Source organism: Dermacentor variabilis, unplaced genomic scaffold (assembly GCF_050947875.1).
Source record: "Dermacentor variabilis isolate Ectoservices unplaced genomic scaffold, ASM5094787v1 scaffold_13, whole genome shotgun sequence".
NCBI classification, from domain to species: Eukaryota; Metazoa; Arthropoda; class Arachnida; order Ixodida; family Ixodidae; genus Dermacentor; species Dermacentor variabilis.
Window position 1 is genome coordinate 33715811 of NW_027460291.1, and position 26448 is coordinate 33742258.

Here is a 26448-nt window from a genome sequence, read left to right on the forward strand (position 1 = left end):
AGGGTGCAAGTGTCGTAAAAGTTCTGAAGAGCATTAACAATAATTAAATTATTAGCAACAAGCTACCTTCTATGCAGTTCATTTTTCCAGGATCGTAACAAAGCACGCAATATATATGACTTCATTGTGTGCTTAAAGGGAAACTGAAGAATCTGTCTAAATTCAATAAACCGTTCATATACGGATGCGGGAACCTTATAAACTATGCAGGTAAAATTTTGGGCGGGATTTTTCATTTAGGAGCGACGTAATTGCCAGTTAAAATTGTGCTGTCGCTCCGCCCCCCTTCGAGCGCCGTGTGCTGCTGCTGACGCTGACGATGCAAGCAGAGACCGGAGACCGCAGCGTAGTGACGTCAGCACTGGTGTTCCTCTCCTTCGCAGTCTCCGCGACCATGCCTGACCACGCTTGTTTCTGCGTGCGTGCCGTCCTAATCTGCTTCGCTCGACCCTGCATTCCTTTGTTTGTGTGTATGTAGAGTGGTATTTGACGTGCGCAGCATTAATTGAGGTGGTGGGCTGATCATGCCAGCGTTCCGTGCAGCCTACGGTTGCATGACCACCAGCGGCCACGACGACGTTCCATTGCTTCCCGCAAGACAAGAAGCTTGCAGCTAAGTGGGAGGCTGCTTTGGAGGGAAAGAATTTCAAGCGCTTAAGAACAACAGCACTGTGCCCTAACCACTTCCGTGACGACGATTACTACCAGAGTTGATCAATTATGTGTGAATGAGTGAGAGTACGACTTGCTGCTAGCAGGTTTCTAAACGCAGCGTGAAAAGGTCAGGGCAACGAACGCACAAAGGCGGGACGGGTGCGGGCGGACGGATGGTAACTGGTCTTGGAAGACTTTATGAATATATGAACTCGTCAAAACGTGGATTTTGATTTACTGCTAGCCCCTTCGTGTTAGCACGCTGAACGGAAGGTACATGTTTATCTCGCACCCTTGACGCAGGTTTCGTCGCAAACTGCCGTTAATATTCTATTCGCATGCGTGTTGTGAAACAGCCTACATACAGCTACCATAATGCAGCACAAGTGTATAGTTTGCATGTGTTTGAAAGCCGATGCACGCCAGGCCGCTGTGCTTCCACTCGCGCACAGAGAAACCGGCTGTCGTACCTAGTTGATGGAATTCGCTACCTTTTTGGCTCCGGTTACGAGTAGAGTGCGGATGGTGCGCTAATGAAGGTCACTACACGTCCTACAAGAGCCGGAAAACTTTTCCCGCATGTAAACCGTCTGTGTAGATTGCCAACAGCTTTGGGGCCGCACACAAATGCCGACGACCGCATCCCTGCTTACGTTCCACGAGGAGGCATGCAGGAACATAACAGTACAGTTGTTTGCCCAGAAACGAACTCACTGGATCGCTGAATACAGCTTTGCAAAAAACATACTCGCCAAAGAGAATTTCTAACACGAGAAGATGCTAACACTTCGCTTTCGTTTGCATCGAAAGCACTACTTGCCACCAGCATCTTTTGCTTCTTGGAGAGGCTGGCTACGTACATGTAGGGAGCAACACCGAACTCCTGAGAGAAACGCAAGCTCTCGAAATTTACCATTAACGTCCCACCAAACCACAGAGCCAAACCACCTTGCACCGTGCTTCATGTGTGGCGGCAGCGGTCGGTCCGGACGAACGCCATTGCTGACGTCACGAGGCGCCCGACCAATCACAGGCGGAAACGAGGTGCGCGAGCTGCCCAGAGTCTGCTGCTGCTCTTTCTGTCGAAATAAAATCTGTTTGCGCTTTCTTTTGCTTAATTTTGATGCGATATTCGAATTCGGAGGGTTGAAAACCTTTACATACAGCTCTTCACTCATTTTTTCTGGAAAACTCTTCAGCTTCCCTTTAAGTGTGCCTACGTTGACTGCATTCAAAATATTGAATCCGAACCGAATACTAGTTATTTGCTATTTTAATCATATTCGATTCGAGAATTTAGTATTCAAAATTGTCAAATATTTTTTTCAAATATAAGGCACAACTACACTTTAATATTATAGTTCACAAAAAAGGCTGTTAGAAACGGTGACCATTCCTTAGAATGCTGCTGTGGGACCACCAGGATTTTGCTGAGCATCAGTTCCTGAGCGAATGCATGGAAGAAATAACTTCTGCTCAATAATTTTCAGTCACTGAAATAAGGATGTCTTGCCTTTAGACATCCTGCTAATTTGTAGTCTTTGCTTGGGCAAAGAAATTCATTATTTGTTCCGCAATTCACCACATTTGCACTCCTTTGCAGTTTTCTCTTTGAAAGAGCGGAACACTCCATGTGTATCTGGCAGCCTGCAGTCCCTTTGTTTCATTACTGAAGCTCCTAGGTTGGCCGGACGTCCCGTTCTGAATGGTATCAAATATTGTAATAAACTGTTGTTGTTCTTCTAGTTTTTTCTGTACAGGCTCCTCGAAATATTTATATATTCCATTTTTTTGAAATTAGTAAGTATTCAGTATTCAATTTGATATTTGATTATTGTTTTTCTCAAATATTCACGTTCGAGTTGATTACAAAATTTTGCTGTTCAAACACTTCCTATATCCAGGGATTAAACGAATTCTGACTTTTATATGCACCTACATCCAAGATAATCTAACGAGCAAACCATGTATAATACATACCCTGAAGAGGGACAGCTCAGCAGGTGTTTGGGCCGAGAAATTGAACTTGGCACGGGCCAAGCCTTCCAAAGCACGCTTTGGCTGCAAATGCGCACTTTCAGCAGGAATCACCTGCAAGACAAGATGGCCAACGAATTAGTACACTGGGTCTTGTGCGAATATCCAAACTTTCGAATAGTACTTTCGAATAATGTACTACTATTCGATATTCGCTTCGAGGGCAGTTGTAATATTCATACTTTTCGCGGGTCTGTTTACTGTCCAATAATCGGTAAAGCAGAGTTTTTAAGATAAAAAAACTGGCACGTTTGGCAAAACCGTATAAATATTATGGCGGAAGCTTTCAAATATACTATTTATAATCATTCAATCGACTTTGTTTACCAACTGCCAAAAAAGAAAGAAAAAAAAGAGCGACGATATGCCGATATAATGCCAGCATAGGGTGGCGCTATCTTAATGCGTTTGTAGCCAGCAGTCTTTTCTCACGAGCGCCATATCTTCATTTAGAATACGAGGTTCTGATAAAGATAATTTTTTATTTTGATCTGACACATGCTTTCTCTTTTAAATAATCGCTTCATTAATTTATACTTTTTTGAAATATTGTAGTCATTTACTATAATATTTCAACAGAAAACGATATGCTGAGGCTCAGTGAAAGAGAATCACATCGACACTGTCAAAGTTGAAAATGGCGGAAGCCTCGTTGGTCGGTAAAGTAGACGACAGTGTGAAAAACCCAGTTTTGGAGGTATATTTGTAAACTTCTATCAAAGAACGAAGCACGGTGTGAACAATGCAAAATGTTACTGAAGACGACAACAGGGACAACGACCACCCTTGCAAATCACCTGAAAAAGCATCCGAGCTTGTATGCGGCCTACGAAGAAGAACACGCCACCCGTCAAAGACAAAAGAAGACCGCTGGGCAGTCTACACCGCAGCCATCGGTTTCGTCGCCTTTTCGGCCGTCATTGAAATCGACTGCACCGAAGGCGAGGCAGTTGACCGAGAAGATCACGACCTTCATCGTGGGTGGCTTGCACTCCTACAGCGTGGTCGAGAAAAGTGGTTTTGTCGAACTGCTGAGGTGCGCTATTCCCGAGTACTGCATGCCCTCAAGGACCACATTCTCGAGGTTGGTGATCCCCGATTTATATGCCGCAAAAAAGGCTGAAGTTATAAAAGCGCTCTGGTCAATAATTGATGCTGGAGTCGGGTGCTACAGTTTGACCACCGACAGCTGGACCTCGCGCTTATCAGAGCTACGCAAGTGTGACGTGCCACATAATGGACAGGAAGTTTGTGCTGCACACCTACACTCTAACATGTGGTCAAATGGCTGAAGACTGTACCGCGGAAAACATTCGCCAGTTTCTGCAGAATGCGATAAGGGATTGGGAGCTTCCAGAAGACCTGCCGCCATATATTGTCACTGATAATGGCAGAAACTTTGTTGCTGCCGTGAAGCATCCCCAGTGGCACAGGGTTCAGTGTTTCACCCACACTCTGCAACTCTGCGTCACTGACGCAAAAAGCAAGCACAACCTTTCCTTCAGCTATGTGTAAAGGCACATGCTATTGTTGGTCACTACAAACGTAGCACTCGAGGATGCGCCCTACTGCAAGAAATGCAAAAAAATATTGGGATTGAACCCCTCGAAGTCATGCAAGGCGTACCTACGTTGGAATGGCGAACATGCCATGATATCGAGGCTCCTTGAGCTTCGTACTGCAATCTGTGCAGAGCTATCCAAGTCGGACGGTGCTAAAAACCTGTCGTCCGCGGAGTGGAAGCTAATGGCAGGGCTAGTCAGTGTACTCAGCCCGTTCAGCAAGCAACAACGAACTCTCTGCGATCACATGCCCAACACTCTCGCAGGTGATACCCTTGCTTGAGTGCACCGAGATTACACTGAAAGAGTAGATTTCGGGAGCCAGTGAGCAGCCTCCTTTGCTGGCAGCCTCCTGCAAAGTCTGAAGACCAGGTTTGTCGATGTGAAGCTGTGTCCACTGTTAGTGCTGGCAACGCTGATAGATCCCCGTTATAAGGTAATTTTTCATTCCACACCAAGCAAAAAGATTTGGGCGAGTAGCCAGCTGCTTTCTAAAGTTGAAAGACTCCACCCGTCTGGGACAGAAGAAGCCAGAGAGAATGAAAGCGCCGCAAGCACCAAAGAAGAGGCATGCTCTTTGTGGGCTGCGTTTTCAAAAGTGAAGATGGCTTCAGAGGAAAGACTGCAGTCGGTTGGCATGTCCAGTACAAGAAACAGGTGAATGAGTATCTCCTAACTGCACTGCTTGGCCGGTCAGAGGATTCCCTCCTGTGGTGGTCAACATTGGGCTCTCAGCTCTACCCTGCGGTGGCTATAGTCGCGCAGAGGTACCTGTCAATTCTAGCTACCCAGGCATCCAGCAAAAGGGTCTTCTTAACTGCAGGCAACATTGCGACGACCAGGAGGGAGCACCTGTTTCCAGAGCACGTCGAAAAACTTATATTCCTTCATGACAAATGACTGAACTCTGTGTCCCATTTCATTTAGTCTTTCATATTTGTGTTCTAATAAATAATTCATACTAGAAATTCTTGTGGTCTTATTTTCACCGATCAAGTTAGTCTACTTAATAATTGCACGCATCTAATACTGCTCTTGCATATCACCTTTGGGCCAAGTATTTTTTTAACAACTATTTCAAATTCGATTCGAAAATATTCGGCCATAATCATTATTCACTTCGAATTCGCTTTGAACTCAAAATCCACTATTCGCACAAACCTACTGGGTACCTTTCTGCTACAAAAAGGGCCTGATACACAAAAATTACATGAAATCTGTGATGCCAGACTAAGAACAGCAGCTTAGTTTGGGTGCAGAATGCACCCAAACAAACAGTTTAATAACCCACTACTAATTCAGTGATGCTAATCAACCAGTAATCCACCTAATAATTCCTCACTTTGCATTAAAAATAAAGATTCGGCTTCAGAAAGAATAGTTGACTGGAATTAACTAATTCTAGGTTTCTTTTTATACAGTAGAACCCCGCTGTTACGTTCCTCACTGCTGCGTTTTCCCGGCTGCTACGTCGTTTTCATCCGGTCCCGGCATAGCTTCCATAGGATCCAATGTATAAGGAACCCCGCTGTTACGTCGTAGCTGTGAAAACGTTCCCGCATGATACGTCGCAACTTAGCCCCCCGAACCCGCCTGGGCTAAAGTAGGCAACGCGCTCCAACCGCCATTTTGGCTTTTGACGAGTTTTGGCCGGGCTTGGCTATGGAACTGGCTGCAAGAAGCCGCACGCCAGTTCGAGAGGCCGCCATCGAATTGGCGTGCGGCTTCTTGCAGCCAGCTGCATAGCCAAGCCCGGCCAAAACTCGCCAAAAGCCAAAATGGCGGTCACATACGACGACTACGTCGCCGTGGATGTTGTTGTCGGGACGTCAGAGTGTCAGAGCATCGCCGAGATCGTTGGGATCTCGGTCGCGAGTGAAGTCGCAGACTGCGATGCACGAGCCGCATGATGCCGGGGAGTTGCCAAATCGTAGCTTTCGAAAAGCCGTTGCGGCTCTGGACCTCCTCCGCAGGTACGTCGCACCTCACAGCGACGCTGACAGCAATGCGGCCTTCCAGGCTATTGAGAAACGTGTGGTGATTTCTAGCGAGCGAAAGAAACGGCAAGCCACAATTCTGGACTTTTTTTTTTAGGTTCTAAGCGCACTCTGTGGAAATAAATTGTCTATAGTCGAAGCTGCACTTTTTTTCATTCATTTTCGGAGCTTTCCTCACTGTTGCGTTTTCCCGGCTGTTACGTTTTTTTTCCCCGGTCCGGTGAAAAACGTATGAACGGGGTTCCACTGTATATTGTGCCTTTAAGGTGACATGGCACCATCTCCCATCTGCAAATGGAACCCTTTATTAATTTTGCTGCAGCTAGCACTCAAAAGCAAACAAAACGCATAGGGCCACACTCTCAAGATGCTATTCACCGGCTCACCTCAACATAACTGACGGGGAAGATGCCGACGAGGCCATGGTGCTCCCCTTCGTACCAGTTGGCGTCCACTTTGCGCCGGATGTACACGAGGTCGCCCTTGCGCAGGTTGATCTCCCTGTCACCCCATGGTCACCAAGGAGGAGAGCACACTTTAACAATCCATCAATGCAGGGCACACAAATGGCTGGAGCCAGAAAAGATGTACTGATAGCAACAGGAGGAGTTAAAGGAAACATGTTAACAGTCAGGCATTGAGCAAAGTGTACTGTGCTAATGAATGAATGATTAAGTCTGATATTTGAAAGGTACACAAGAAACGTGGGTGGTGTCACAGCAAAGGCTGTGGATAATTTTGCCTAACATTCTGGGTGTACAGTGCAGTACTGGACAAGTGGCTGTCACCTCGTCTGCTGCCAATTATCTGCCAATTATCTACCAATTATGCCAATTATGTCTAATGCATTTGCTAGGCAAACATAATATTGTGTTCTAGTAAAGATGCAAAATACAGGCTATACATTGCATGGCTATAACCGTGCCAAGAAAAGCACTGTAGACTTCTTTTTGTAATTTATAATAGCTATTGGTGTACTATTAGAGTCTAACATATGTGCAGCAATTGTACCAGCAAGGTCACGGGGTATAATAAATTCCAAAATAAATAACAAATCAATTTAAAAGTTCTGGTTCACACTGCCAACATCATATTGTTGGCAGTGTGAACATCATTTTATTGGCATTATTTTATTGGCAGATAGTGCTGAACAGGAGTAGTTCAGTGTACCACAATGCTTGCTTCAGACTGGCTCTGAAAGCCATCACCACACTCAAAATCAATAATATCGATTCACTCAAAGGGCCTCTGTGGAGAGATAAGCAGGCACTGGTAATGCTACTTTAGTGAAGTGAGAGTGGCCCAATGATTTGGAAAAATTTGGAGCACAAGAAATTCTAATATGCTTGCTAAGGAAAACAAGAAATGGTAACATACTCATGCATGATAAAAATAAACTGCCAGTCAGGTTTCATAGCAGTTTTTGAGGAAACAAATTCCTGAATTTTTGAAGACTTCAAAGAACCTGACAAAGTATCTTCAGGGACTAAAGCAATGTTATGTTGGACAGCTTGAAGACTGAACACTGTCAATCCAAAGTGGACAACCGTCAAAAAGTTGCTAACGAGACTGGATTGGCTCGATTATTAGATTGCAACAACTTCATTTTTCTTTTTATTTCTTCCTTAGAAGAGATGTAAAAGGGCAGTGTGAGTAAAGGGGACATAATGCCTAACAGGGCCCCAGGCCCTATGTGTCAATGTTCCGCCAACTCCTGTGACTCAATATAAAGTTACATATTGAAGCGATGTATTACTGACCATGGAGAGATGTAACAACAGACAAGAGACTATGCTTAACACAGGCCCCATATCTCACTCTTCAACCAACTCCTACGACTCAATATAAAGTTACATACTGAAGGGGATATTCCTAATCATAGAGAGATGTAACAACTGACGAGAGATCATGCTTAACACAGGCCCCATGTGTCACTGTTCAACCAACTCCTGCGACTCAATATGAAGTCACATACTGAAGGTGTTATACCTTTATTAACTAAAGCGCTAGCTTGCAGCACACAGGGGGTTTACATAGTTACACGTTACAACAGTTACAATTTCGCCAGCGGTGTAGGCGAGGCTCTGTCTGCCACACCGGCCACACAGGTTCTGGTTGCCAGTTACTCGCAGTCTGTACTCGAGCACACAGGGTGGCCAACACAACACTCTTCCCCCCTAGCTAACGTAGTCCTTCAGGTAGCTTGGTCGTCGTCTGATGCAGTGAGGGCGGCCATGCTGCTCAGGTGGCTCCAATGGATTTGAGACAGGTGGTGATGAGGGTGACTCAGCCACTGGTTCTTCCGTGGCGTCCGTAGTGTCGATAACCTCAGCTGGCAAAGGATCCTCAGGAGGCTTCGGAAGCTGTGGTTGCTGGTCAATGGTCTCTGAAAGCATATTTAACGCCAGCAAACAAGGGCGGAAGGGAGACGCCAACAAATGTCAATGGTCTCATTTGGCAACACCATTACAGGTTGATCAGAACATTCGTTCCAGTCTCTGCTTCTTATCTGATCGACATGACGCTTCCAAAGACAACCGTCTATCGTACGAACCTTATAAGACAAAGGTCCAGTGATGTCGCATACAACACCAGGCAGCTACTTCGGACCTTCTAGGTAATTTCGGACGAACATGGTCTGTTGACACTCAAAGTATCGCACTTTCTGGTTGCTTTGCTGAGACAGTTATTTCTGTTTATCCATCATCTCCCCCAGCAGGTCTGGGTGCAGTTTATCTAGCGCAGTGTGGAGTCTTCTGCTCATCAGCATTTCAGCAGCACTCTTGCCTGTTGTTGAGTGCAGCAGAACATGTTGGCTTAACAAGAAACCAGCAAGTTTAGTGTCCATGTCTGCACCACTCATGCGTCTCGGAACCTGCTCAGAACCATGCGTTCAACCTGACCATTGGAAGATGGGTGGTAAGGTGCCACTCTGACATGTCGGATCTGGTTGTCGCGCATGAACACTTGAAACTCCTCTGAACAAAATGCTGTTCTACTGTCCGAGATGATGGTGTCTGGAACACCATGTACTGCAAACAATGTACGCAATTTGCGGCACACAGTTGCCGATGACATGGATTTCAGAGGAGGAACCTCCAACCATTTGGAGTGTGCGTCGACCACTAGGAGGAAAACAGTCCCTTGGAATGGTCCTGCAAAGTCAATGTGGATCCACGACTATGGATTCTTTGCATGTTCCCAAGGATGCAGCCTTGCACATGATAGTTCTGGCCTTGCCTTTCGTCAGCACTGACAAGCTCAAACCTTTTTCGCTATGTCTCCATCGATTCCTGGCCACCAGACCGTGCTTCTCACCAACGCTTTCATGCACACAATACCAGGATGCCTGCTGTGCAGCAACTCTAAAACATGACTTCTTGCTTGTTTCGGAACAAACACCCTGTAGCCCCACAGAAGACAGCCCCGGTACTCTGAAAGTTCATGCTGCCGACGAACAAATGGCTTGAATTCTTCCTCCATTTTTCCGTGAGGCCAACCATTCCCGACCAAACGTTGAATTCTAGCTAAGGTTGGGTTGCTCCATGTGCACTGGGCGATCCTGTGGGCATCCCAAGCAATTTCTGGTGCTGACTTGACTCCAGCATTCGCCCTTCACCCAGTTTTTCATTAGTTGAGCTAGTGTCTGTTGCTGCAGGCAGTCGACTAAGGGCACCTGCATTTCTGAGGCTTTGTGCGGGCCTATACTCCAACTCATAGTCATATGCAGAGAGCATTAGTGACTATCGTAACATCCCTGGCGACAAAACTTGGGGCATCGGCTTTGCACGGTGCAATAAACCCAGCAGAGGCTTATGATCGGTCACAATGTGAAAATGACGGCCATAGATAAACTTGTGGAACTTCTTAATGCCAAAACCTATAGCCAAGGCCTCTCGGTCCGTCTGCGCATACAGTGATACCTCGTTAAACCGTAGTTGGCCAGAGCTCGGAAAAAGTATGTACTAAACGGTAGTACTGCTTAACTGAAATACCATGAGATCACCCACTTACCTGTCGAAAACGGAACTCAGAGAGAGTTCAATGAAAGGGGAAAAAAACATGCAGTGTTTATTCACTTCGCGCGACAAAAGTGTTATTTTCATTTGATGCCGTGGCGGCCTAGCAGCGACGACAGCAGCCTCAAACTTACTGAAGCTGCGAGCCAGCTTTTCAGCCAGCACCCTCTTCTCGGCAAACACTCGTATAGCAGATTCCTCGTTGGCGTTCTCTGTGCACGCGCGCGGTAGCGCTGCAGAAGTCGCAGGGGGCCTTTTTCGTTGAGGGGTGCTGTTCTCGTCGCGACAATTGCATTCAGGAGGCTGACGTAACGTGTAGCTTCCAGCCTTGTCGGGCCTGAATCGCCCGTGCTGTTGCTTTCCGTGTTGTCCTCATCACTGTCGCTAGTCTGCACTTCGGCGACAACAGAGGCAACAATGATGTCTAATTTTCCTTCTATGCTGAGCACCCGGTGTCTTTTTTATTCGAGCTTTGGCATGACGCGAGTCCTTTGTTGCACGACTCCACAACGCTCTCTGGCACAGTGCCGAAACGATGTTGACGTGGCTTCATGTGCAAACGTGAAGGGCACTTGGAGGCCGTTTTTCCGACCTCTGAGGCTTGTTGTTCTGCCGGGCCGCCTGATGGAGACGACGCACCACCATGTTTGCACGACGAAAAGTGGAAACACTATGTTTTAACCGATACGTATGCAATAAGCTGGTATGGTTTATGCGGATACAAAACACATTATGTTAAATGGCCGCTGAGTTGGGCATTTGACTACTACTTTTTAAACAAAACTACTGTTTAAGCGGGTACGGTTTAACGAGGTTTCACTGTAGTTCCTTTCTGCAGCTGTCATTGTTCGAGAGCTACAGGCTATTGGCACCTCATAGCCATTATCGTCAACATGGCTGAACACTGCCCCAAGCCCGTAAGGCGAAGCATCGCAGGCCAGTATTAGCGGCTTCTGGACACTGTAATGGGCAAGGACAGTTGACGACTGCAGCAGCTGCTTAGCTTGACGAAAAGCTTCTGTGTCTCGTTTTGTCCACTTCCAGCTGCTATTCTTATCAAGCAGCCTGTGCAAGGGTTCTAGTGTGTGCGCAGCTCCACACAGGAACCTGCTGTAGAAGTTCAAGGCTCCCAGAAAGGCCTGCAGCTCCTTTTTACACTTTGGTTTCGGTGCTTCATGTAGAGCCCTCACCTTGTCATTAGTTGGCTGGATGCCGGCCCCACTGACTTTATATCCCAGAAACTCCACCTTCATCCATGCCAAAGGCACATTTCTCTTGGTTTAGTCACACGGCATTGTTCTATATGCATTGCAGCACTGCTTCCAGATGCACATTATGCTGCTCTTCGTTCTTGCCCCCTACCAGAATGTAATCTAAATAGACTTGCACACCTTCGATACCTTGAAGCAGCTCTTCCATGTACCGCTGAAATATGGCCACAGTCACTGCTATTCCGAACTGCAGACGTGCTACTCAAAAGAGTCCTCAATGAGTTGACATTGTCAAAAGGTCAGCAGTCTTGTTGTCCATGACAAGTTACTGATATGTTTGATAAGAATCAAGCTTTGAGAGCTTGGAGCAGCCAGCCAGCTTTGCAAACAGCTCTTCTGGTGTAGGCAACGGATAAGTCTCCCAACGAATGACAGGATTCAAGGTACTCTTATAGTCCCCACAAATTCGTATACTGCCATCCCTCTTGACTACCGGAACTATACGTGTGGCCCACTCAGAATTTCAGACAGGTTCTAGAACTCCTTGTCCTATGAGTTTGTTCAGGGCCTCATCCACCCGTGGAAGCAGAACGAAAAGAAGAGGCCGGGGCTTGTAAAATCTGGATTGTGCATGGGGTTGTACTTCCACCCATACTGACGGCCCTTGGCTCTTCCCGAGACCAGGTTGAAAAACCTTCGAATGCTTCTTTAGCACACTAGTGAACGATGGGCTCTGGCTCACCTTGTCCATTCTCAGTTGATTAACCATCAGCTCAATCCCGAGAGCTTTAAACCAGTCCCGGCCCAGCCAGCTCACACCTGCCCCCTTGACCACGACAACACATAGCCGTGCTTGCCTGCCCCTGTAGTTGGCTTGGACTGTCACCGAGCCTAGCACCTTCAGTTGCTGCTGGCTGTAAGTACAAAGTTGCAAGTAACAATGCTGGAGCTTGTGCTTGGATACCCGCAGTTGCCGCAGAGTCCTCTCATTGACAACGGAACATATGGCTGCTGAATCAACTTCCATCTCGAGAGGCTGTCCATTCACTTCAACAGTGACATGAAATGCTGGCTCTTCAGATGCTATTTGGAAGACACTGTACAAGTTCGTCGTCCAGTCAGCGCGGCACTGACCTTGCTTGCTGCTTTCCGTCCGAGGTGCTGGCGAAGAGCGCTGAGTTTTCTGCCAACAAGCCTTCACAATGTGTCCATGCTGCTTGCAAAAGTGACAATGCACGTGCCGAAATGGACATGCGTCTGGTGCATGCGGTCCTCCACAACAAGAACACTTGCTGCTGGACTGCTGCTTGCTGCCTGACTCAGGCTTCACTGTATCACGCTTCGCTGTCACCGCCTTCTGAACTCGGCATAACTCCGCCAGCGTTGCGCCGCCGAATTTTCTCGGTCTCTCACTGGGCATATTCCGCTGTCAACGCTTTTTGCTGGGCCACCACACAGGTTAACTCGGGCTCCTAGAGGAGCCGTCGCTGTACGGCATCATCCTGGAGGCCACAAGCCAACCTGTCACGGAGAATATCTTCTAAGGTAGTTTCAAAGTTGTAGTGCTCCAACAACAGTCGATGAAGCTCGGCGATATAATCAGCAATGCTCTCGCCTGGCCACTGGTCAAGCTTGCCAAACTGGAATCTTTGCACAGTGACCGATAGCTTGGGATTGAAATGCGCCGACAGCTTCTGAACGATGTTGGCATAACTCGTCGCCGGTCCACATACTGTGCACAACACGGCACACTTCTTGTATTCCGTCGCTATGTCATTCACTTCGAAGTAAAATTCGAGCCTTTTGACATACGAAGACCATGCCACCTCACCGGAGCTTGTTGGTATAAATTCTCCCATGGAGCCCAATGTTGGCGGCGGCGTTGCTGCCATATCGGTGGTTTCGCCTCGTCGCCAATTTTTATATCTTTATTAACTGTGCCGCTAGCTTGCAGCACACAGGGGGGTTACGTATTTACGCGTTACAAAGGTTACAACTTTGCCAGTGGTGTAGTCGAGACTCTGTCCGCCACACGGGCCACACAGGTTCCGCTTGCCCGTTACCCACAGTCTGCACTCGAGCACACAGGGTTGTCAACACAACAGAAGGCATATTCATGATCATGGAGAGATATAACAACTGACAAGAGATCATGCTTAACAACTGCACAGATACGAAAAAGGCCAGATGACCACACAAACTGCTCTTAAGCTGAAAATAAAGTCCAAGAATTTTTAAGCACTTAATTTTAAAGATTGTCAAGGCCTTGAAAAGGGTGCTTTGATATTCAAGGGTTTTAAATACTTCTACAAATCCTCAACAACACTCTAAGAACAGTTTACACCCTTTGGAGTGCCCCTTCTGCCACACAACGATAATCGTCATCTGCCTTGATGCGTTTCCTTTCTTTAACGCTGCGAGCCCGGTACTTTCCAGTAACGAACGGCACGCGCGTTATCAGCATGATAGCATTGCAGAGAGGAAATGCTATCATGCTGATAATGCACATGCCATTCGTTACTGGAAAGTACTGGGCTTGCAGCGTTAAAGAAAGGAAACGCATCAAGGCAGATGACGATTACTGTTGTGTGGCAGAAGGGGCACTCTAAAGGGTGTAAACTGTTCTTAGAGTGATTGTCCACATATCTATGTAATGGGACAAGTTTCAAAACTTCCTCAAAGTATGAAAGTCGATTTGAGATTAGGGACTTGACCTTGCTGTTATTTTGTGGCCCAGTTTAGGCCACAAAGCACTACAGCAAAGCGCAGGACAAGTTCACACCTGCTGTATCGGCCAATAACTGGAAACGAAGCACGCAGGTGGGTTCCGAAGAGGGGACACGGGAAACACCCACGCATGCGAAGAAAATGGATTAGTGGCTTCACCGTAGAAAAGGCACTAGATCTGCACCCTCGCTTGGAACAAAAGGGTAGACGGCCCGAGCCGAAGGGGAGCGTTCGGGGAGACGGGCATGAAGATGAAAGCTGGGGGGTGCTTGAGGTCACCGCCACCGCTAATGCCCGTGCGCTTCCCAAATGTCCCGTCGACCGTTTCGGTCACGGAAATTGGGCGACGCGACGCTGCCCAGCCGGTTTGATGTTTGGCATCCGTGTGCGCCTTCTAAGAATGCCCGTGAAAACGGCGGTAGCTTTAAACCACTTAGCCGGCTACGACCGATGGATGCTTTTGTGTGCGATCGCCATCGGGTCCCAATTATGGTGTTTGGATTTCAAGCGAACCGGCGCACAGCTGCACGGGAGACAGCTTTCTCAGTACTGGCACGGTAGCCCGCTGCCCAGCGGATAAGCAGTCAATATGCCGTGATTTCACAGAAACATTCTCGGCAGCTTGCATGGCGGCCGCTTGCAGGTGAAAAGAGGAGGACATCAGGGGCCGATACTCGCAGCCCAAGGTAGGGGAGAGGGAGGTGGCATGTGTCTTTGAGAAATCCTATCCCGTGGCGTGTTGTAAAGACTGCCACTGTTTCCGCCAATGCCGTGTGCGGCACGAAGGTGGTTGTGCTGTTGGTTACAATGATGTGAACTCGCATGTGTGATTGGCTGGTTTGCGACTCCTTTGTGCAACTTAGGGCTTAAAAAGTCATGTTTGGTTGTGTGGAAAGAGAGCGGAACTTCGGGCTTGGACTCGGACAGACGCCTCGGCGTTTTAATAAAACGTCACTTTATCGGACAACGGCTCTTCCTTGGCGCTGCCACCGTGCACTCAAATCATCGAGGGGCGCCGACTTCGGACCTTCAACACCTTCCCTCCTTGACTAGCGTTGAAGCTAGCAGAGGACAAAGGGAAAGGAAATTAACTATGAATTTAGTTGAATTTTCTTTTTAATGCCTTGGTGGCTTGTGGACTACAGCCTTGAATAAGAATTTAGAGATCCAGAAGCAGCTAAAATAATGTGTCAGGAATCTAGGTATGAAAACAAGGTTGAGCACAAATACTGCAAGCAATCAGGAATTATGCTCCTGCACACCAAGTTGAAACTCTCGACTGTGCTTGGCAAACAGAATTCAAGGTGCTGAAATTTGTTAGGAAAAAAAAATAAAAGAGAAAGAAGATGTGCATTATATGGCTACTTGTAAAACGGGATTTATGAAGCACTTGGAAGTATTTTTTTTTTTGCCTTTCATTTATTGTTCACCTTTTTTTTTGGTCAGTGGGATACACTGCTAATACCATGAGGGCATGACATGAGGTTTCACTGTACACAGACCAATAGTGGTCTCCTTCTCTCCCCCCCACACGCACACATACATTCTTTCACTGAGAATATTACCAGAAACCTAAAAAGTAAGAACACTTACTTGGGGGATTGGGCAAAGAAGTTGTATAGCACCTTTGCCAGGGTTTTCGGCTCGGATGGTCGGTATGTTCGACTCACAGTCGGCTCGAAAGAGTTCTCGTACCGGTCGAGCGGGATTGGAGACTTCTGTGATGGCCTGCAGTATACAGTCAGTAATAACGATATGGTCAGTGACAAGCTTTGCTACAGACAGGGAAAAAAGGCAGAACTATAAAATCAAGTTCTGCTTCCAACTGTTGCATGTCAGAATGCAATACTGACAATGTGCACCTATTTTGTGAAATGTAGCTGTTCAAAGTTGACTGCTTATCATTAATAAGATACAACAGTCATCCATGTCAAAATGTTGGCCACAACAAAATGCCACTTAATACTTAATTTAATGTTTGCATAGTTTAGACTGAATCATCAATGTGAAACAGTTTTATGTTGGTGCTGTGTTGATGCACAATGTAAACCTGGGACCTCATAAGACTCGTGACCAATCAGCTAAAACCTTTCTCATCCAATTTTTTTTAATGTGACGAAAATTTTATACAACATGCATCTGAATGAGATAAGACATAGAAATAAAGGAAAAAATCCCACTGAAGTTCTTGGGAACATAAAGGTTTCACTTATGAACTGCCACAACCTCAATGCATTGTAAGCAGCATGTGGTTCTTCAGACTTCTCAATTCATAATCATGATAGAGTGAAATATAGCCACAGATTATTTGAAGAGTACTTTTATGCTATCCAAGGCAGGTGATATGAATTAAGCAGCCTTCTCCAAAATACAGTACACAGGTAAGTCTAACCTCAGCGTGATGCAACGCATGGACACCTGTGAAATATCAAGGATAGGCATATTTATCTACGGCACAGTCAACAAATTATGTATTTAGCATTGTTGAAACTTGCATTTCTCTGAAGTTTTTTTTTTTTTTTTTTGTTTTCTCGATGTAGGATATTTCTTGCAGAACACTGATTGATCTGATTGAACACCATCCCCTCCGGAATGGAAAGTGCGGTAATCACACCCCAAATCTTTGACACTGTGAAAGAATTGACAGTGTACAAAATGTAATTTCAACAAAACTGCGAACTCGCGATGCATTGGGTGAGTACTCACTTTTCATTTATTTCTGCTCGCCTGTTTTCTATATTTGCATTGCGCTTCTTATGGTGTTTAGCACATATGTTGAGTGTGTTAGAAACAAACTGTAAAATCTGCAGCTTTATTTCACAGAACGAAACATGCACTAAAAGTTTGGTGCACTTGTTATAGTGCACTGGACATTTGCTGTTACAAATTGGTGCTTTTTTCAGTTGTGTTCCAACATGGATACAGCTTTTCTTGAGAAGCAAGCCGTTTTGTCGCTCGCACCAGGTTCTGAATGCAGTTGAGAATGCAGAAAACATAGAAGAGGGCATTGATATTGTGATTGTGCAGCGAACACCAGCTGAAGAAACGAATGAAGAGGAAGGCAATGACAACAACACCAATGCTTTCGCCGTAAACAATGTCCGCAATTAGTGTAGGTTAGCAAAGCGTACATTAATATTCTGCCAAAATGGTTTCATTGCAATAGCATTATTGAGGACACCTTGGCCACACTTGTGATGTCGGTGTTGCCATTGCCATGCTTACTGCATGTCACTATAGTCGAACCCGCTCATAATGATACCGGTGTTAACAACATATTGGTTATAACAGTGAATAGCTGCTGCACCGTCAACTTTTGTATGTTTTCTATGGGAAAATAACCCACTTATTACAATGTCCCCATGCAACATTATCGCATTATCAGTTATAACGATGAAGTCTGGCTGCTGGGCGTCCATGCTGAAAGGTAATGGAATGCGAAATCCTTGAAGAGAAAAAAGAAAAAGTGAAATGCGAGCCGCTGCACGATATAGCCCACCACCCCAACTGCCACCGCGTGCACTTCTCTCCATGAGAGATGCACACTGGCCTCACACACATCTTTCTTGTCGCCCTTCCGTTCCTCCGAGCACGAATAGGCTGCGCCAATAACTCTGTGCCACGCCACCCTTCGAAACACGAATGGACCGTGCCAACTTAGCTGACAACACTGTCGAAACTGTTCCCACGTTGCTTGCTGGGCTTTCATAGTTGGTTTTCTATTCTATGGCCAATGTCTTTCTCTATGCTATGGCCCACATTTTGCACAATTCTGCTAACAAATTAAGTCGCTCGTGCTTATCTTTGTTTGCGGCGTCGAAGTCGTTCCTGGCCACGTTGTTTTTCAGCTTCGTTTGACTCGCCGCCAAAACAAAAGATGGCTAACCCGCCCGTTGAGCATCGGCAATGCACGACGTTGGCGGTGACAAGAAAGCGCACTGCTGTAGATATGGAAACGAAATGCTTCTAACCGATGAAGTGATCGTGGCAAATGTGCTTGCATTGGATAGCGACAGTGACGGCCCCAATGGCAGTGCTGATGTGGTAGGGCAGGCTGCCTCAACATTGCCCCGCGGGAGGTCCAATAGATGGTTCAGTCCCTCATGGGCTTGTTTTCGCGAGAGACCTTCCGCTTCACTACGTTGAGCACCTGGATGCCTTGGAGAAAGATGTCGGCAAGCTTTGCATAATGCAATCAAGGCTGACGGGCATGCGGTTTTCTCGAGCAAGCCAGTGGGAAGTACGTGGCAAGATGCTTGTGGCGATCACGTCCCAGCATTTCCTCTGTATTTGTCAAGCTGAGATGCTGCTGTGGCAACCTTCCCGCATTCTTTAAAAGGCGCCTTTTGGGGCCACCAAAGCGATGCCTCGGCGGAGCTTGTATGTCACTTGCCGCCCGTGACCCTTCTTTGCAGCCGTTATAGCAGTGCCATTCTTGAATGCTGATAGCTGTGGCTTGTTAACAACACGCAACCGGAGCGCACAGGAAGCAAAGTTAGAGTTAATGAGTCAACAAAATCAGAAGCCGGATGGAGGAAGGTGGTGGGGAGGAGAATTGGCCTCCCCGCCATTATAGCTTTCTCGGCACAGCTACGCCATCCCCCATTTTGATTTCTTTTATGCAACCTGGTTATAATAATTACTCGTTATAACAATGGAATTTTTGTGGCACTTGAATATTGTTATAAGTGGGTTTGACTGTATATGTGTGTTTTTTTGGACGCTCATGGCAGATAGTTATGGTCACTACCCCGAAAAAATAAGAAAGCAGCTCCGCTGCCAATTCTATCACACCTGAGCATCACGGCGATGTGAGAAGTACGTGGCCCCTTTGTGCCTCGAAAAAGTGTGCTTCGAAAATTTCATTCAAGAAGGTAGGAGTGCAATGACAAGTGCCTTGGCCATTGAATCTCCATGCACCCAGTGTACTTGATGTAGTGCATGATTGTAGCTTGAGAACCAATAAATACCTTTTGATACTTTTTTGAAGACGTGATATTTGTGTCATGCTTTCAAGATTCACAAAGTTGGATAAAAATTGCACCAGAAGTTTTATTATGGGTCATAATGGGTTAAAAGGAAGCTGAAAGGTTTTCCAGAAAAAATGAGTGAACATCTGTACATAATGGTTTTCAACCCTCCAAATTCGAATATCGTATCGAAATTGAGCGAAAGAAAGCGCAAATATATGTTATTTCGACGAAAAGTGCAGCAGCGGACACGCCCAGCTCGCGCGTCTCGTTTCCGCTTGTGATTGGTCGGGCGCCTCGTGACGTCAACACTAGTGTACGTCCGAACCGACCGCTGCCGCTACACATGAAGCGCGGTGCCAGGTAGTTCGGTGCTGTTTTTCTGAGACGGTAATGGAAAATTGAGAGAGACTGCGTTTTTCTGAGGAGTTCGGCGTTACTCCCTACATGTACGAGCCGATTGCGAAGAGCTGGCCTCTCGAAGAAGCAAACGATGCTGGTGCGAGCAGTGCTTTCAACGCGAACGAAAGCGAAGCCTTGGGATCTCCTCGTGTTGGAAATGCTCTTTGGTGAGTATGTTTTTTGCAAAGCGATCTAGTGATCTCGCCGATCTTTCGCCGATCTAGTGAGCTCGTTTCCGGTCAAACAACTGTAGTGTTGTGTTCCTGCATGCCTCCTCGTGGAACGTAAGCGGGGATGCGATCGTCGGCATTTGTGCGCTGTCCAAAGCTGTCGGCAATCTACAAAGACGGCTTAAACGCGTGAAAAGCTTCCCGGTTCATGCAGTACGTGTAGTGACCTTCATCAGTGCGCCATCCGCACACTACTCATAACCGAAGTCGTAAAGGCGGCGAATTCCGTTGGCTACGTGAGACGGTCGGTTTCTCGCTGTGCGCGAGAGAAGGGGGGAGCGTAGCGTCCTGGCGTGCGCCGGCTTTCCAGCACATACAAACTCTATATTTGCACTGCGTTATGGTAGCTGCATGCAGGCTGTTTTACAACACACGTGCAAATAGAAAATTCGCGGCGCTTTGCGATGAAACATGCGTCAAGGGCGGGAGATAAACATGCGCCTTCCGTTCAGCGTGCTAACACGAAGGAGCTCACAGTAAATCAAAATCCAGGTTTGGGCGAGTTCGTGTATTCATAAGGTCTTCCAACACCAGTTATCATCAGTCAGTCCGCACTCGTGCCGTCTTTGTTTTCGTTGTTCCAATCTTTTCATGTAATGAAGTAATGGAAGACAACATCGTCGTGGCCACTGGTGTTTGTGCAACCGTAGGCTGCACAGAAAGCTGGCATGATCGGCCCACCACTTCCGTTGATGCTGCCTACGTTGACTACCACTCTACATACACGCAGACGCACTAACAAAGGAATGCAGGGTCGATCGAAACAGATTACGATGGCACGCACGCAGAAACAAGCACGGTCAGGCACGGTCGCAGAGGCTGCGAAGGAACGGAACACTAGTGTTGACGTCACAACACCGCGGTTTCCGGTCTCCGCTCGCATCGTCAGCGTCAGCAGCAGGGCGCGGCCTTCAACGAGGGGCGGAGCTACAGCGCAATTTTAACCGACGATTACGTCGCTCCTAATTGAAAAAAAACCCCAAATTTTACCTACATGGTTTATAAGGTTCCCGCATCCGTATATGAGCGTCTTATTGAATTCGCCAGACTCTTCAGCTTCCCTTTAAAGAGCCCTCATAAATTAGGCATGCATGCAGGGATGCCACTCACAACAAGTTGTCGTTGTGGCGTCTCATTTCCAGCTCTGCTGACTGGCGCTGCTGCTTCTTGTGGAACTCGTCCTCATAAAACTTTCGCATCTGTAATGGTAAGAAATAGTTGTAATGTACAAATTGGGATTTCTAGTGCTTCTAAATGGGCAGGTCCAACAGCACATTCAGTGTGCACAATGATGGTTACTATAGTATCCAGCCGATTGAGCTGCATTCTTATTAAAGGCCAACTACAATGAAAATTCCACTTTGGCTAAATTTGTTACGAGTGGTATATACTACTAAAAGAATACTGGCAAAAGCCACAGGGCTGATAATTGTACAGTTTTCTTGTTTAGCAGCTTTTAAACAGCACCTAGGCAAAGGACTAGGCAGGATTTCGTAAAGGCTACTCAACAATAGACCATATTCACACTGTCAATCAGGTGACAGAGAAATGTGCAGAATATAACCAACACTTATATATAGCTTTCATTGATTACGAGAAAGTGCTTGACTCAGTCGGAACCTCAGCAGTCATGCAGGCATTACGGAATCAGGGTGTAGACGAGCCATATGTAAAAATACTGAAAGATATCTATAGCGGCTCCACCGCAGTCCTCCACAAAGAAAGCAACAAAATCCCAATAAAGAAGGGCGTCAGGCAGGGAGATACGATCTATCCAATGCTATTCACAGCATGTTCAAAGGAGGTATTCAGAGACCTGGATTGGGAAGAATTGGGGATAAGAGTTAATGGAGAATACCGTAGTAACTTGAGATTCACTGATGATATTGCCTTGCTTAGTAACTCAGGGGACCAATTGCAATGCATGCTCACTGACCTGGACAGGCAAATCAGAAGGGTGGGTCTAAAAATTAATCTGCACAAAACTAAAGTAATGGTTAACAGTGTCGGAAAAAAACAGCAGTTTACAATAGGTAGTGAAGCACTGGAAGTGGTAAGGGAATACATCTACTTAGGGCAGGTAGTGACCGCGAATCCGCCGGATCATGAGACTGAAATAATCAGAAAAATAAGAATGGGCTGGGGTGCGCTTGGCAGGCATTTTCAGATCATGAACAGCAGGTTGCCATTATCTCGCAAGAGAAAAGTGTATAACAGCTGTGTCTTATCAGTACTCTGCTACGAGGCAGAAACCTGGAGGCTTACGAAAAGGGTTCTACTTAAATTGAGGACGACTCAACGAGCTATGGAAAGAAGAATGATGGGTGTAACGTTAAGGGGATAAGAAGAGAGCAGATTGGGTAAGGGAACAAACACGAGTTAATGACATCTTAGTTGAAATCAAGAAAAAGAAATGGGCATGGTCAGGGCATGTAATGAGGAGGGAAGATAACCGATGGTCATTAAGGGTTACGGACTAGATTCCAAGAGAAGGGAAGCATAGCAGGGGGCGGCAGAAAGTTAGGTGGGCGGATGAGATTAATAAGTTTGCAGGGACAACATTGCCATAATTAGTACATGACTGGGGTAGTTGGCGAAGTATGGGAGAGGCCTTTGCCCTGCAGTGGGCGTAGCCAGGCTGCTGCTGATGATGAAACAGCACCTAAGCAGATGATGCGTGCACCTGGTGGTTGCTGCTATGGTGTAAGCCCTAGCATGGTGCTTCAGAGGTTTAGCAGAGAGCCAAGGACTGAGGAGCCAGATGCTCTAGGTCATGCATCACTTCCGGCGAGTGGTAGTTGTAGTGTTTTTTTTTTTCAGTTTTGGTATTAAGAACGGCTATTTTTGCAAGCTTTTCGTGACATTTCCACTAATATTTGAAATGTCAAATTTCGCATGGAGGCTCCTCTGAACACCAGGGCACGGGACACTTCAACTCATTAGAAAGAATGGTGGGTTGCTGGCATCAGCAGGATTTGAACCCTGTACCTCCAATATCGGAGGCAGATGCTCTACCATTAAGCTACTGCCGTGGTGCCTGGTGGTAATGAGCAAAGGGCATTGACAATGAGAGATAATGTGTGTGTGCACATGCAACACACAATAAAAAAAAACAATGCTGCAGACAGATTCACACTGATTTGACGTCCAAGCTATAAGGTACTCTTGTGCAGATCATTAACTGACATATAATTATTTGTCAGCTACTACAAGGACACTGCAACCATACCCCAAGTGTAATGAAATGCTCCAAGAAACATTTGTGACTTTAAATAAGCAGCAGCATTATATACATGTATATGTCATTATATGTCACTTAGGCTTAAAGATAGCAACTAGTCAAACACTCACAGCAGCTTCTTGCCTCCGACGAAGCTCTTCTTCATCAATGAACTCCTTCTCCTCTGTGCGCACAGGTGTCTGGTAGTGAATGTTTACCTGTGACTCCAGGTAGCGGTGAAGCTGAGCTGCACATCATGTTATTACACCACTGTGAAGTTACAAGTGAAAAACACACACAAACGTGATGGCTACTTAAATTGCATAATGTCACTATTTTGCAGTAACACACAACACAGAAACAAGGCTGAAAGAAAAACAGGTTAAGACCCTTTACATCATAACAAGATATAATACTTGTGGCTGGCAATGCACATGAAATGAGGGAAGCAAAACACACTTTCCATATATCTGTTCCCATGAACAATTCAATCATACATCACTTCGGTGCTCTCTCTTTAATGATGAGCGTCCTTTTTTATTATTAGGACTGCAATGCACTCCACATGACAAATGGGCTAAGCGCAAGTAGTAACTAGCAATAAGCAGTATAGTGTAAAGTGAACTTTGCTTTTAAAGCACATGTTGCATGGAAGGAAGTGCTCTTAGTGTGTGCTTAGGTTCCCACTGGAACCGCCTGCCAGTTACTGCATGTGCCTTGCCCATTGCCTGCTGTGCACAAGTTCCCCATGTGCTTCAAGAAAGTGCACCTTGAAAAAGGATTTTCACCTTGCATTCTGTGCAATGCTGCTTGCACAACTGAAATGCAACTGACCACTACTGCTTGCAATGGGCACTCCACAATTTGCCAGTATGTGAAACACAATCACTCTGTGATCAAGGCTGTATGGTGATCAATGTGCATCCGGTTCCTCAAACAGATTTCCATTGCATACTACTCGTAAGCACACTAGCAAATGGCCCGATGCGACGATTCACCAAGACAAGAGCTGGTGTAAAGGGGTTGTGGCATAAAAGAAGTAAAACCTGAAGCTTGGTCAGTAACCTTGACACTACATTGGCTAATGTATAGTTAATTTACCGTGCCACCAAGATGCTGATGAACACAGGAAAATAGCTGTTCCAATATTTCTGAGATTAAACATTAAATATGCACACAAAGACATCAGGCGATGATTGTCATCATACCTTGCTGGTGAAGCAGCGCACTGACGCGGACACGGTGAAGACACACAAGACGACACTCGCTGTGTCTTCACCGTGTCTGTGTCAGTGCGCTGCTTCACCAGCAAGGTATGATGATTACTCACCAACTAACCGAACTTTCCACATTACTGAGGTGGTGATTGACTGGTTGATTTTTACTCCCTCAAGGCTACACCTGTCCTGTAAGAGGTGCCGTTCGTGGACAGCCCCAAATTTCCTCCAGCAACATAGAATCTTATAAAATTTCCTAAAATCTCAGCACAAATACATTTTTGCATTATTCAACCACAATACAATGTTTCAACTGTGGCCAGGAAGCAAATCCATGACCTTGTTCAATCAACAAATGACCATGGAGTCACTATTGTGGGTACATGGTCTAAAACATGGTGTAAAGCAACACACCTTTCAGTTGTTTACTCATTCTATGAGAATGCAAAAAAAAAAAGAACAGTTACTAAATGCTTTTGACACTCTCCCTTCAGCTCAAGCACACTTGATAAGCAAAAAATAAAAGGTAAAAATACTTGCATGTGTTTGTTTTCAACTGCAGACACTTAAACATGTTCAAAGGCTTGTTCAACCACAAGAGCTAGTAAAAGCAGGATGCCCTTTCAGAGTCCAATGTTGCTCGTATCTTGACAAAGTCTGTCTGACGCACGAATTATATACAACTATTTTATGCAAAGTGGCACTGGCAAGGGGGTGTGTAGGCCTTTGTTAACATCCGTGATGATCCCACCACGTGCGGCTAGTCAAAGATGAAAATGAAAGAAAACAGTGCCAAGAATTGCCATTAAATGCAGTATCAAGCAAGCAGACCACCAGACACTATCCTTGTAAACTACAACTAAAAATTTTAGTTGCAATTAATTAAAGTCTGTATAAATAGAGAGTTTTAGGATTGGGGCCCAGAATTTATTGCTTCAGTGAGCTATACGCACGCAGAAGTGGCAAACAAAACAAAGCAAAACTTTAGAACAGGGTTTCACTATTTGTGCTTTGAGTCTAACTTGCAGCCCAAATACAGCTAAAAAGCCATGCTGTGACAAAGTGTAAAATAAAAATGAATTGTTGCTTTCCAAGCGCTGTTTTATTGCTAATGTATCAAATTTGAGTAATGACAACAAATGGAAACATCATCCAGTTCAAATGGTTTGGCTTCAGAAGCTCATTCATTTCCATCCTCACACTGTAGCAATTGATGAATATAGAAAGCCCCGATAAAACCCTACAATTTTAAGCTTAAGCATTCTCAGAATTAACCGATGATTTCAAAAACAACAGCAACTTATTGTTCAAGCTTTGTGACTTACGTGACGACGAGAGAAAGTGAAGATAGTCTACACCATCATGCATGGCTTACAAATGTTACACGAGTTGCTAGGTATCCTGGTTAGATTTGGAGTTCAGTAGAAGCCACCACTTTGATGGGCGCCTGCATACTTGTCAAGATGGGCAGGTTTTGGCTGCTCTACTATACCCAGAACATAGCGTTCCCAATTGAAACTTTAAATGTTGTTTGTCTCTTCTGCGTGCGCACTGGTGACACTGCCATTTCTCTGGAGTCTCGAAACATCTGTAGTCACTTGGGGCCACTATTCCAAAACTTTCTATAACCACATCCGAAAAGGATCATGTGATGTAAACACATGAGCCACCACCTGCATAGGCAGCACTGATGCTTCTTTTGACCAAATTTCTACTGCTATTGTTGCCTGCTGTATGTGTAAACATGTAAAAGCATGAGCAGTGGACACCTGCTTCACAATGGCCCTCACAACCTAGAGCAAACTGCTAAGAGGTTCTTGAGAACATGTGCCCAGGACCTTGGCAACCATTGACTTAGGGACTTTTCATGGTGGTGTGTAGGCCTTATATTCAATGCGGCTGTCTCGGCCACTAAATATTCTATCAAATGAAACAAAACAAGAAAAGAAAGAGTGTCAAGGAGGTGTTGCAAAGCAACAGCATTGTCAAAACAAACAAACAAAAAAAGAAAGTAACACAAGTCTTTAAACAGCTGTCACCACATGCTACAAGACAGGTAATGGGTCATGTGTCTTCCTACCTTCATATTCGTCGAGGTCAGAATTGTCCGGAGGAGGGTACGGTCCAATGACAGGCTCTGTTCACAATGACACACACACATGGGGTGCGGCAATTCAGTGATGACCCAAAACACCCCAATGA

General features: G+C 45.9%; 1 protein-coding gene across 14 annotated transcripts in view; it reads right to left on the reverse strand.

The window, feature by feature from the left end:
- LOC142566721 (uncharacterized) overlaps positions 1-26448 on the reverse strand; it is a 438480-nt gene that overhangs the window by 65228 nt on the left and 346804 nt on the right. For 13 of the 14 annotated variants that reach the window (XM_075677566.1, XM_075677564.1, XM_075677561.1 and 10 more), the window contains 6 exons: positions 26327-26383; positions 23161-23276; positions 20920-21008; positions 15801-15935; positions 6637-6751; positions 2635-2745 (listed from right to left, as the gene is read on the reverse strand). In XM_075677566.1, the coding sequence (XP_075533681.1) occupies positions 2635-2745; positions 6637-6751; positions 15801-15935; positions 20920-21008; positions 23161-23276; positions 26327-26383 (623 nt within the window). The remainder of the gene's footprint in view (positions 1-2634; positions 2746-6636; positions 6752-15800; positions 15936-20919; positions 21009-23160; positions 23277-26326; positions 26384-26448) is intronic. The other variant, XM_075677563.1, reaches the window with a different exon arrangement.